This window comes from Misgurnus anguillicaudatus, chromosome 11 (genome assembly GCF_027580225.2).
Source record: "Misgurnus anguillicaudatus chromosome 11, ASM2758022v2, whole genome shotgun sequence".
Lineage (NCBI taxonomy): Eukaryota > Metazoa > Chordata > Actinopteri > Cypriniformes > Cobitidae > Misgurnus > Misgurnus anguillicaudatus.
In genome coordinates this window covers 2,333,831-2,347,881 of record NC_073347.2, presented here as the reverse complement: position 1 = coordinate 2,347,881, position 14,051 = coordinate 2,333,831, and the positions used below count along the sequence as shown (strand labels likewise).

At 35.4% G+C, this 14,051-nt stretch overlaps 1 protein-coding gene across 1 annotated transcript; it reads left to right on the top strand.

Annotated features, from left to right (window-relative positions):
• Positions 1-4,191: 4,191 nt before the first annotated feature.
• On the top strand, positions 4,192-12,123 carry prokr1b (prokineticin receptor 1b). The gene is made up of 3 exons (XM_055170624.2): positions 4,192-4,380; positions 6,186-6,792; positions 9,442-12,123. Exons 2-3 carry the CDS (start codon positions 6,320-6,322, stop codon positions 10,157-10,159), a joined length of 1,191 nt encoding a protein of 396 aa, XP_055026599.2. The 5' UTR covers positions 4,192-4,380; positions 6,186-6,319; the 3' UTR covers positions 10,160-12,123.
• The last annotated feature ends 1,928 nt before the right edge of the window (positions 12,124-14,051 follow it).

Below are 14,051 nucleotides of genomic sequence, written 5' to 3'. Positions count from 1 at the left end.
CGCGGGAAACAGAATGGGAGTCCTCAGCTCGCGGGGATCAGAGGAGCGAGTCTCCAACTCACAGGGAACAAAAAAGTGAATCCTCTGCTCGCGGGGATCAAATGGGCGAGTCTGTGGTTTGTGGGGAACAGAGGCAGGAATGGTGATGGCCATCTGGTGCAGGGGTTTGCAGATCTCAGAGGTAATAACCGGACACTGGTGAAGGTAGGATGAGGTGGAAGGTACTGAGTGATGGATATGGTGAACTGGAGGGCGGTTTTGGGGTTGGGACTGGATCATTTCCATTAAATTTATTCTCAGGAACAATATCTATCTCAAAATTTGAGCCGTTTAATTGGAGAACATAATTTAAGAAGTCAATAAAGGACATTTTACAAAGATTGCGCAAAACCATCATTTGAAGATCACAATCCAGTCCCAAACGAAAGCAGTTGTTCAGGGCTGAATTCCTCCAGCTCACCTGATGGGCCTTGTCCGTGAATTCCAGCATATAGTCCTCTAGTAGTGATGTTAGGTTCTTGAACAAATCGTTCTTTTGAGCCGGTTCTCAGGAAGTAACCAGTCGAGCAGGTTCGCAAATCGAACTGAATCGAACTTTAGTTTTGGGCATAGGTTCCGGGTTGATGATGCAGGACACACAGCCGAAATAGTACGTCGGACTCATAAAGAACCGAACAAAGTTTGTTGATGATTGCCGAGGCGAGGATTGCCGACAATTCTGATGGATGAGTTGCTGACACTGCGTGTGAATCACCGAGGATTTGAACGAGCCTGATGCGCAAAGTTTTTTGTTTTATTAGTTTCTTGATATGCTTGTTTTATTAGAAAGCTTTCATTTTGATACGATTTATTTTGCATGCAAATCATATTGTAGTTGTTTAAGGAAGACCAATGAGTTTAACACAGTTTATTTACACACATCCGCAATTGTGCATCAGTGTATTTTAGGAATCTTATTCAAGTTGTAGGCTTGTCAAAACTGGTCAGTTATATCTGGCATTTACTTATTTATGATCCGCGATTTAAACTGTGACCACAAACATTACTAACTTGTGAATGCAAGGCAATAAATCAGCTATGTCTTCACAAAAACAACTTTTTATTTAAATGTTTTAATGTGTTGACAAACGACTTTATTTGAATGTTTCATTGATACAATAAATGCGTAGTAATGTCATTTCTTGATGACGTCAGGAACCGGTGTTTCGGCTTTTTGAACCGGTTCAATGAGCCGAACTATCCGAAAAGAGCCGTTTTGCGAAAATGAATCGGACTTTGCATCACTATCCTCTAGAGGCCGGCCATCCTGGAAAATGGTGAAGATCCTATAGTCCTCTGGAGAACGTATGCTGGCAATCTTGTCTTGGTCGATCACTCTGTCAGGGTGTGGTGAAGGATGAAGGTGAGATGAAGACTGAAGGTTATACATGAAATTATACTTTAATATTTTAACTAAGACTGGAACTAAAACAGGAACATAGCATTAACATCAACAACAGAAAATAATGATCGACAAGGTAAGGGAAGACAAACAGAGCATATATGGTGACTGATGACAATTGCTGGGAGGTGTGCTGATGATGATGATCAGGTGAGGGAGAGTGAGGGATCATGGGTAAAGTCCAGAAGGTGAATACAGGGGAAAAACAAGAGGGCACAGAGAATGAGGTAGTGACAAACACCCTGAGTTAAAAACTTAATTTGACAGGCTTTATCTTCTGCTTAGTCTTCTTGATCAGGTGAAGATGAACAGGAAAGAACATCAAAGAGTCCTTAAGTTCACAGTAACTGCTTGTAAACCAATGATAACTTTGTGACCTATTTAATAAAGAATCCTTGAAGAATCCTTACTAAGTTTTTCATTTTGAAAATGAATGCATTGCTTCTTATGCCAAAAACGTAGCAATGACAAAAATGTCTAACCTCCTAGATTCAAGTACATTAGATGTTTGCAGTGGCTTTGTCTGTACCTTTCTTTGACTTACATCTGTATCAAAAGTATTCTAACATCAGAGCAAATTCTTAATAATACCATCCGTATTCCATTGGTTTTCATTTATCTTGTAGTTCAGGTCGTCCTCTTATACTGCTGATCTGTGATCTGACCTTGTAAGTGTAATGCTTGCTGACATTTTACCACTCACCTAACAGATTACAGCACAGCCATGTAGGTCATGCAGTCTGCAACCTCCATCTGCACAACTGTAGCTATTAACTCAAATGTATTTTTCCACAATGAAATGTTTTTCTCTTTCTTTCTTCAGTCGAAAAGAAATTAAGTTTTTTTAAGGAAAGAATTCCTGCATTTTTCTCCATAGGGAACTTTAATTGAATCCAATGTTTTGAAGGATACACAAACTTCCTTATTTTGTTAAGAAATAAAACAAATCAAGAGTTTAGGAGATGACCTAAAAGGACCTATAATAGGTTACCAGGTTTCACTGTGGTTCAAACAGTAGTACAGGATAGACAGTCTCATGACGTCTACCAATCATTTTTGAATTAGTTTGTTACTTCACGGCATACAAACAAACACATTGCATTAATTTGGAAAGGCAATGACACGTGCTTAGAATAATACAGAGTGCTAAGTAAGCCTTTCCATAAAATGACTGATGCCGATCTTTGTATTCATGGCATGTTGACGTTTTATGCGCATAAACAATATACTGTGAATGTGATGTACTCCAATCCACTCTATTAAGCCTTCTCAGGACATTGAATAAGTTAAACAAAATGAAAAGTAAATCACTGTGTGCTATGTTTGACCCACAATGATCATTCTTTATTTAGTGGTCTTAATACAACTTAATCAGGTTAATACTAGGTAGGACCCAATACTATCAGTTTTCAGCAGATCCAAGTAATGTACGTAAATTAATGATTCATATAAATAATTTAATCACTCATAAAGTGCATAATTCTACATGACTACATTCAGTTTATTTCAGTACATTATTATTTTTAAATCAAAGTAATTAAACTGAAAAGTAACTCGCATTACTTCTTTTTTAAAAAGTCAATCAAATAAAAATGTGTACATTTATGAAGTAATGCATTACTTTACTTGTTACTTCAGAAAAGTAATATTATTACGTAATGCATGTTACTTGTAATGCGTTACTCCCAACACTGTGAATAAAGATCTTTTATTACTTACAATAAAGCCTGTTAAAATAATGCACATTTATTACTCACATTTTTTTAATTATATTTAGATTGTGATCAATTATTTTATAACAGAAGATAAATTAGGTATAGGGAAACAAGGGATGTGTCCAAAGCCGAAACCTTATCTAGACAGGTGCAGAAAATGCTTCAAAACCTACAGTATAACAATCTCTTTTGAATAACAAGAAAAAAATTCAGCAGACACAAGGGCAAAAAAGGCACATGAAGGTACAAAAGTTGTCACTGGAATGGTACCTTTCAAAAAGTACACATTTGTGCTCTCTGAAGGTACACGCTGGTACCTTACATACTGGTACCTCAATCTGTATCTACAGTACATACTGTAATAGTACCTTTTCAAAAGTCCCCAGTGACAACTAGGTACAACTTTTTTGAGAGTGTGCAAAACTATGCACTATACACATTTCCACTCACTATCTAGTGTGTGATTTGCTTACTCTCCTGTAAGGGCATGAAATCTGAATCAATTTGACAAGACTTTGACATGAGCAAGATCATCATGAGCAGCTACAGCATCATAAGAGTTTCTGCAATAGGTTTAAGCAAGAGATGAAAAGCTGAAATGCATAGAATTATAAATATTCTTTATAACTAAAATATATTTATACTAAAAGTAAAAAAGCTGAGAATTAAATTTGCTCTAAATCTTAATTACTATGTGTTACATATATACAAGCCAGTCAGAAACAACCCCTTGGTTGACACAGGCAAACCACTCTGACATTTTCAGTTTTTCCATAACTTTCCATACTTTTCCTCATTTGTCTTACATGATTTAAAAAAGACAATCCCGACGGATCCCTTCGATTCAACAGAAAACACTGCATTTCCATGATGAAAATGTAATTACATGATGTAATTAAAAACAATGTAATGTTAATTAAAGACTAAATATGAAAATGCTCTTTCTTTGTAAATGAATAAATGATGTAATGTTATAAACAGTGGATTATGTGTAATAAAGCAATGCGGTGCGTCATCGCATCTTCCCAGTTAACAGGTGGGTGCAGAAGACGTCAATGTTCAGAGTTAAACATCTGCCACAAGAGGGAGAGATACAAGAGGAGATAGCACACTCCAGCATTTCCATCTGGCTGTAGATGAACCAGAAATGATGTGAATAAAACACAAAAAGAACCATCAGAGATAAGCGATTATAGCAGAAAATGACGGGACGCGTGAAAGTCGGTAAGTTTACGCACAACATATGAGACGAGAAAACTTCATCGTTCTGTATAGATTCATATAAGAAAGTAATATGTTATTAAACTTCAAAAACGAGTTATTGAAATGCGTCAAGTTTTTAGTTGCATGCCCATTTGTATGTGCTACAGCTTTAACTTTGTTTAAAATGTAAATTGTCATTTATCAAGTTCTTTTACTTTATTAAACGTGTCTGTTTGCGCATTACGTGCAGCAGACGGAATTATTGATTTTACATTTCAAAAACGATCATTTTTTGACAGATTTGTGACACCATTAGGATCACATTTAGTGCGTCATGAAGGCGTATTAATAAATGTCCTTAATTACAAGTTCATGACATCTTATTACCTCTTATTATATTATTCTAAAAGCATTAAACTACAATCGCAGCAGTTTTTAATATCCTGTATAATGTTAAATAATGCTTATTCATCAAATATAAATTACATGTATCATCATAACGCATTGTAATCTTTAATTATCTTACTTATGTATTTAAGTAGGCTACTTTATCCAAATAAACAATCTATAATGCATTTATGCAAAGTGTTACCAAAATGTTATTTAAGGATAATGTATGGTGTCTTCAGGGAAGCAAAATGTTTAAAAAGTAATGGAAGCACTTTATTTTACAGTCATTGTTTTCACATTCAAAGACCATTATGTGCTTATTGTGGGCGACATGTAGTAGGATAAGCATAATGTGAGTGCACGTTCTATACAATAAAACACTATCAAAATAATAAAGTTGCTTATTTCACATCTTTTAAATCAACGTCAAACTCCCCTTTCACCTTATATAGCCAGACTCTCAACAAAACATCATGCATTTTAAATAACAAAAATGCTGAATTTGAATAAAACAGTGGCAGTAATAAGTTAACATGCAGAAGCAGTAGTCTGAAGTAAGAAAATAGTAACTGAGAGAGCATGTCTGATTCATAGATGATGAGATTCACACTCTTAAATCTGAATGCTGCTTGTCTGATCTTCTTTCTGCTGTGATGAACTCACTTCAGTGTTTTAGCATAAAGGCTGTATGCTTTCCATTACATTCTTGCAACCCGTAGCCTACCAATGAAAACTACACTTTGTTTTACTTTCACAAAAAGAAATGCATTAATAAGACCAGTTTTTTAACCAGTTTGTATTGGAGCTCTAAAACTGTCAAAGGTGAAGTGTGCATATTTTTTCATGTTAAAGGGGACATTTTAAGATGCAAAATAAATATTTGGTGTCCCCAGAGTACGTATGTAAAATTCTAGCTCAAAATAACATACAGATCATTTATTATAACATGTTAAAAGTGTGAGCAAAAATGTGCAATTTTTTGTGTCCTTTTAAATGCAAACGAGCTGATCTCTGCACTAAATGGCAGTGCCGTGGTTGGATATTGCAGATTAAGGGGCGGTATTATCCCCTTCTGACATCACAAGGGGAGCCAAATTTCAATGGCTATCACATGCTTCCAGAGAATGGTTTACCAAAACTAAGTTACTGGGGTGATCTTTATCACATTTTCTAGGTTGATACAAGCACTGGGGACCCAATTATAGCATTTTTACATTTTCATGATATGTCCCCTTTAAAATACTTTCTCCATATGTAGCTTAATAAGCAGGGCAAGTTTCTAATATGCTATGCCTAGATTTCTAAAAAGTCTATCACTGCATTACACTCTGTGGCACAATGGTCATGTTTGTTAGAGTATATAAACTATTCTGATTATAATGAAATGAATATCAATGTTTGGGTGATGATTTTTATGTTTTGTGTTTCACCTCTAGTGTGTGATTTGCTTTCTCTCCTGTGGCATGAAATCTGAATCACTTTGACAAGGCTTTAACCCGAGCAAGGCTGGATCATCATGAGCAGCTAGAACGGCTAGAAAAGACTTCACAGCATCATAAGAGTTTCTGCAATGGAGAAAGCAAACATCACTCATTTGGCTGCTGTGTTCATGAACCCCCATAATCAAGTGCCCGTTCTCGATGTGCACGATACTGTAGACACAGACTTTTACGACATGGACTATGGCGTACCCGCAGAGGAGATGCCGGACACTACGCAGGGGCTGGCCTACTTTGTGGCCACCATCGTCATTGGAGTAGTCCTCGTCTGCATCATGCTGGTGTGTGGCTTTGGCAATTTATTGTTCATAGTCACTCTAGCCCGATACAAAAAACTCAGAAACCTCACCAATTTACTCATCGCCAACCTGGCCATCTCTGACTTCTTAGTGGCCGTGGTCTGCTGCCCTTTCTTGGTGGATTACTATGTGGTCAAACAGCTCTCCTGGGACCACGGGAAAGTTTTGTGTGCCTCTGTCAACTACCTCAGGACTGTGTCTCTCTATGTGTCTACAAACGCTTTACTGGCTATCGCTGTCGACAGGTCAGTTTGTTTTGGAAAGCTCTCCAGTCACTTATTTTGTGGGCCAAACACTGCTGGTTTTCATATTGATTCATAATGCATTGTGGTTGGTAAACAGAGTGCTTCACGTACTGCTCTATATGTTTATGTTGTCCAACAAAAGCCTTGCAGTTATTTAGTAATATTTAATGCAGTGGTTTTCATATGGAGATCTTAACAATGTGACACAACACAAAGCTTAATACAAACACTTCTTAAAATAAAGGCAGTTGTGTTCCTGACTAAAGAAGTAATGACATTTTTTACTACATGTACACACGTTGAGATCTGGCTGAATATGTGGCTAAATCCCTGCGTAATGTGTAAAAAAAGTCTCCCAACCCTCAAAAGGACAGGCATTATTGGTGGTGACATATTGAAAATGAAATGTTCCTGAATATTCCTTTAATATGATCAGCAGATCTTTCAGGCAACCAGAAATAATTTAATGAAATTATTTGGTCCGCCCCAGCTCGCGCCCGCACCACTGAATCTATTTTTAAAACCCACCCCACGACCATTAAATAAACATACCTTACTAGGCATTGTAATGTACGTGAAAACAGGCTTTATATCAGCCTAAACGTGCTTGGTTGGAAACAGCCATTAGATTACATTGCCATGTAAACTGGCAAAAACATATGCTTATTTACCATAGAAACCAGCATTTTTTTATGACCCGCCGAGACAATATAAAAACACAAATATTAGGTTTTATTTAAAACATCAACAGCTATTTTGCTTAAAAAAATCCAGTTTTAGAGAATATATTGCTGCTACTATAATAATCCTTTTATAGTACACAAGTTAAAATGTTGTGATGTCAGAAATATTTGATCTTTTCAAACAAAATAGCTTTTGATGTTCTACAGAGATTTAATGGATACGGTTATGACAGGGCAAAGTTTGTTTGAACTTCATTGCAGGTTTTTTTAATTATGATAAGGGACACAAGAAGATTAATTGCCTATCTGAGTCTTCTGTAATGGCTGCAGTGCATTATTAAGCAAAATGTAAAGTTTCAAAAATACACAAAAAGTATTTGATCTACTTATTGCAATTCAATGAAGGAAATACCAGTACATACAAAACAACACAATATGTTGCATCAGACCCTCTTTGCTGTTGTGACACTCAACACTTCATCATGTCAGGGATAATACTGTATGTACTGTAGGCAGCCAATTTTTATCACAGAATTGTTACATGGTTCTCTAAAATGCTTGATTTTGATTGGCCACTCTCGATTCAAAGTTCGTTATTTTCATATAACTACAGGAAGCTGCAAATCATTTTTACAGTTTAATATTATACAAAATGACATGTCTTTTAATTACATTTATGACATTATATTTACAAATTATTATACCAAATTGCCTTGTCTTTCTTAAAACCAAACGTAAACAGCATCCTGGTTACTGTGTGTTATTCGTTTTGAGTGGTTGTTATATGGAAATTACAAACTTGCAAATGTCGCAACTAGCCAATTAGAATCACGCATTCCAAGGAGCCATGTAATAAACAAAAATAACAAATAACACACTTGAGACAGACACCCCCTTCCTGATTTTTTTTGCATGTTTGTCTCATGAAACAAATTTAAATATTAATCAAAGATAACACGTTAACACAACATGCAGTTTTTAAATGAAGGTTTTTATTATGAAGGTAAAACAAAATCCAAACCCACATGGCCCTGTGTGAAAAAGTGTTTGCCCCCCATTAAAACATACTTTAAATGGGTTTATCAAAGTAAAGACTGACAAAGTAAAGTAGACCAAAAGATCTTTAAATGCTGGACATCATGTTGAGATCAAAAGAAATTCAGGAACAAATAAAACAGAAAGTAATTCAGATCTATAAGTCTGGAAAATGTTATAAAGCCATTTCTGTACTTTCAGACTTTCATGTCATCTCTTGATTTGTGTCTGTCAAATAAAGGCAAAAAATTGCCCAAAAAAATGTTAAAAAAGCTTGATTTAAAGTATAACATGCTTTTGTAGTTTGGACAAAGCACTCCTGGAAGTGGCATGCTTTAAATTGCTGAAGATGATGTGGTGACCGTTTAAAACAAAGCAGACATTACATGCTTTATAATGGTAGAACAGTCACTTTTCACAACAATCCATGGCTATAAAGAATGCACTTCAACTTATAGTGTGAACAGCGCAGCAAAGATAGACCCGACGTATGCTGTGACCTGTTAACATGGACACAGAATAAAGAATTTCTTAGGCATACTGTTACAATCCCTGTCTGCTTTCCTGCATTTTTCCCTGTTTCCTCCCATTATCTGCCTTTGGACTTCATTTCCCATCATCCTTCAGGCTCCCTCACCTGTTTTGTCATCATCCTCACCTGCCAGCCATCATGCTCATCATATCAATTACATATAACTCACCCTGTTTCCCCATTGTGGTCTATTTTACGCTGTTGTTGATGTGTTTCCTTACCAGTCTGCCTGTTCCCTTTTGTTTTATAATTAGAGTTTATCATTTGGAATTACCCCCGTGTCTCCTGCAACATCAAATAGCACCACGCCAGCACTACCGTCTTTAAGACACGCCCTTTAAAATAGAAAGTTTGAAAATGACCATGGCACCCCTAATCTTACTTTTTCATTGTGTTTAGGTATATGGCAATTGTTCACCCATTAAGGCCCAGAATGAAGTACCAGACGGCATACTGTCTCATAACTGGCGTGTGGATTGTTCCAGTGCTTATTTCCATACCATCGGCTTACTTTGCTTCTGCGACAAAGGTTCCTCACGGAGCCAACCGCAGCCAAACCTTCTGCGCCCAGATTTGGACAGTTGATCAACAGCTATATTACCGCTCCTACTACTTGTTCATCTTTGCCGTAGAGTTCGTTGGCCCGGTGCTCGTCATGGCCATGTGCTACTTACGAATCTCCAGGGAACTCTGGTTCAAGAGCGTTCCGGGTTTCCAGACGGATCAGATCCGGAAGCGACTACGCTGTCGCAGGAAGACGGTCATGGTTCTCATCGGGATCCTTATGGCATACATCCTCTGTTGGGCTCCATACTACGGCTACACAATCCTGCGCGATTTTTACCCAACGCTCATCTCCAGAGAGAAGAACTCTCTAGTGGCTTTCTACATCATCGAGTGCATCACCATGAGCAACAGCATGATCAACACCTTCTGCTTTGTCAGTGTGAAGAACAACACCGTGAAGTATTTCAAGAGGATTGTCCTCCTACGATGGAAGTCCTCCTACACCTTGAGGAAGACTGTCGATGAGACGGATGTAAACCCCAATCTTAGTGAATGTAGAAAGGGAGCTGAACTGAGTGGTTTTCATGTCACCCACATTATAGATGATTAAAGACCACTACATATACCGGGTGCGAAGAAAGCATTGTTCAGTTGATTAAACAATCTTTCAATCTCAGTTTCTTAAAACCAACCATGTCATTGTATTATCTGAGAGGTGACTCCACGGTACGGACACTGAACATTTGTGTTTGAATTACAATTATGAATCTTAATATTTTTTTTTAGTGTGTCAACAAGTGAACTATATTTGAACCATGAATCTGTAACAAGATCAAAATCCTGTGTCTGATGTTGTGGTGAGATCTTTTTTTCTGTGAAATGTGCCATGTTCATACTTTTTATATAAATATTAAGGGTACAGCACAATGATTATTAACTCATTCCCCACCCGCCTTTCTTAAAAAAGTTGCCTGCCAGCATTATTTTTTTGTGATTTTTACAAAAGTTTCACAAAATGCATTCTGAGAAAATTTTCCTTTATAAATATATAAACAAACAATATATTTAAAATGAAAGAACAGACTCTCTGCTTTTAAATAATCAAACAAACAAACAAAGCAGAAAAAGTATCATCCTATCTTCATTTGTTCTCTTTTTATAACCTCTCAAATCTGGGTAGGTTTCTTCGAAAATAAAAAATTTTGAGCAAAAAAATTTAATGATTGCATTTTTGTAAAGGACTTTTGTTAGAGATCAGATTCAGAACAACGATCAAAACATACACAGAGTTTACAATGTTGTTGAATAGCTGAATAGCTTCAGTTTTTTTTTAAATCAGGTAAGCACGCCACCTCGTGGATAATAGCAGTATTATAGATTACAATAAAAACTCGTCAGGAAAGCATTATTGATACGAAAATGTTTTCTCTTAATTGAGAGATACTCGTCAGTGGCGGTGAAAGAGTTAAGGTTGTTTTCCACAATTTTAGGGTCATTTTGAATCAGTGACTATGATGAATTTTCTCCATAGGCATTTGTATAAAAGAAATGTAAGACATCAAGCAAACCAGCCACCTCTTATAAATCCAAATATTGGTTCAAAGCAAAGAGTACTTGAAAATAAGTATATAAGTTCTGAATAAACTGTTAATACCTTAAAGGGACACTCCACTTTTTTGAAAATATGCTCATTTTCAGCTCGCCTAGAGTTAAACATTTAAATCTTACCATTTTGGAATCCATTCAGCTGATCTGGCGGGTCTGGCGGTACAATGATATTACGTAGCACCCGAAAATAGTCCTCTGCTATTGAAAGATACGAAGGGGACTATTTTCGGCTGCTACGTAATATCATTGTGCCTCATGCAGCCAAAGTCCTTGATTATTACGCCAGAATGAGAGTATAGTTCCTAACCATATCTGCCTAGAAAATCAATTAATTAATCAATTAGTACACGATGTAACTACAGAAGAGTCGTTTTAAACAGGAAAAATATCAAAACTAATCATATTTTATGGATTGTGCTAAGCTATGCTAAACGTGATAGCGTCAGACCGGAAATCGGCTGAATGGATTCCAAAATGGTAAGAATGAAATGTTTAACTCTAGGGGAGCTGGAAAATTTTTATATTTTCAAAAAAGTGAAGTGTCGCTTTAAAGCTTCATCAATCACATGATTGCATCAAAAGAGATGGTTCAATTTAAAAATGATTATTTATAGTCATTGGTCCTATAAAAGTGTAAGACTTTAATAAAATATAAAAAACAAAAAGTATAAAAATGTATTTTATATGTATTGCAACATACTTAGACACATACACAAATGTTGTAGTTTGAAAAAGTATGGACCCAGACTTCACCGTGCTCAGCTTTTGTTGGAGTTTCCATAGTAAAAGTGATAATTGTTGATAACACATTTTTGTTCATACATGTTGCTTTTAAAGTTGCAGCATAATTTGTAGAAATATGATTGTAGTCAATTTGTACAAGTATGATTTTGGAATCATAAATACTTGCTGTTTTTTTTGTGTTGTTAATAGTGTCTGCATGTTTCCAAGCCAAATAAAGTTGACTTAAGAATGAAACAATGTCATCCACAGTCCTTGAACTTTATGGATGGTTCGAAACAACAAGGATTAAATTAAGTGGAGTTAAGAGCTAATCTACACTCTTAACCCAGAAATTGTCTTTACTTAAACAATCAAGTAAACATCACTTAATATTTTCTGTTTTGAAGCCAAAGCTTAAAAAGTTTAGTTGATATAACTTTTAAGCTTACAAATCCATTAAACTAAAACATTCAAGTAAAATGAACTTAAAAGTATTAGTTCATGTTGTGAGGAATACCCATAATCCTTTGCGCCTGAATATTTTGATTATTTTCTGCTTTTTCACAGAATAAAAACTGATAAGAACTTACTCTACTCAAATATTTGTTGATAAAATGTCATATAGGTTCAAGCTCTTATATTATTGATGTTGTTTTGTTGTATTTATAATTTTGTGAAGTCACTGTTCACGTGATCAGTGTTTCCATACATTAACCCTGTTCAGAACATTTTATTGGATGTCTCTCCACAGTACTGACAATGTATGTCAAAAACACAGTTTTGTGTGTGTTTCTGTTTAGAATCACGTTTATTCAATGATTGACTTAAAGTCAGTCATTCATTTTGTGTTATAATACCATTATATAAAGTGATAAAAACTAAAGTTATATGCAACTGGTTTCCTCACAAATTTCTATGTCAACTAATCCAGGTTAAGAGTGCAGGAATATTGGAAGAAATTAAAACATTAAGTACATTAAATTTAAAATTAATTGTTATTTCAACCAGGCAAAATTAACTTTTTTTAGGGCAACGAGTTTCCATAAACTTTTTAAGTTCAATCAACCTGTATGGGCTGTGTTGCACCACTTAAATGTAAACACTGATTAACAAATCTTAGTTTAAAACTTTAACCTGTATTAAAACCTTCATCTGTGATTTATTTGATCCACCATGATGAATTTGCCGATGTTATTAAACAGCAACAATGGTGACGTTTTTCGAAAAGGAAATAAAAAGTTTATGCAAGCAAAGGAAATGTAATTTTTATTACATAAATCACTACCTACATATTCTGGTAATATAAAGGGCATTTCAAATAAAAAACATTTGACGATCTATTAAAACAATTTAATGTATTGATTAACAGGACAGTGTGGCAGGATATATTGTGAAGCTCAGATATTGTGATAAAATGAAAAAGATTCGTTCACAACGCTTCACTTCCTGACTTTAGCGTGCATGACAGAGGAGAAGGGCAGTATATAAACACCGGTTACATGTCACTGGTACTGCTGTTAATACTGCTGAAATCAGACTCTATCATGTGTATTTAAAAAACATGTCTTTGCATGTATACTGTAGGGGTCAATATCACTATAAAGTGCCTTTTGCTGTCCTTATCAGAATCACTCAGTCATCATGAATATAATTCAAAATAATGAAATAATGAGGTTTTATTATAAATGGCCACACATTTACACACATACAAGATCAGTGATAAGTCTATTGAAATATGTATTTCCTATTTTATACCATTTTCTTTGATTGGGTGTATGCAATTTTGGCATGTCCCAGACACTGCTTGGCTAACTTTAGTCAATGTAAAAAGTGAATAAGTGACATAAAATTCAAAAACCTTTTGATTTTACTTATTGTCCTCTACAAGTTATTTGATAACTGAAAGCTCTCCACATGTTTGTAAAATCTTTCTCTCCTGTTTGTTACAATATTTGTAAATTATTTTTTCAGATTACACGGATCATATATAGGCTATCCATTTACAGCAATTAAAAGCCTGCCAATTTTCCTTCAACGACTGAAAGAAAACGACTTTTAAAGGTTTTAATAAAAAAAACTATTTCAATACAAATTATAACAACGCAATTTTTAACATCCTCTGCTTCGTTTATCAACTTGCAACTGGCTTTTAAAGGGGATGAGAGCTGAGA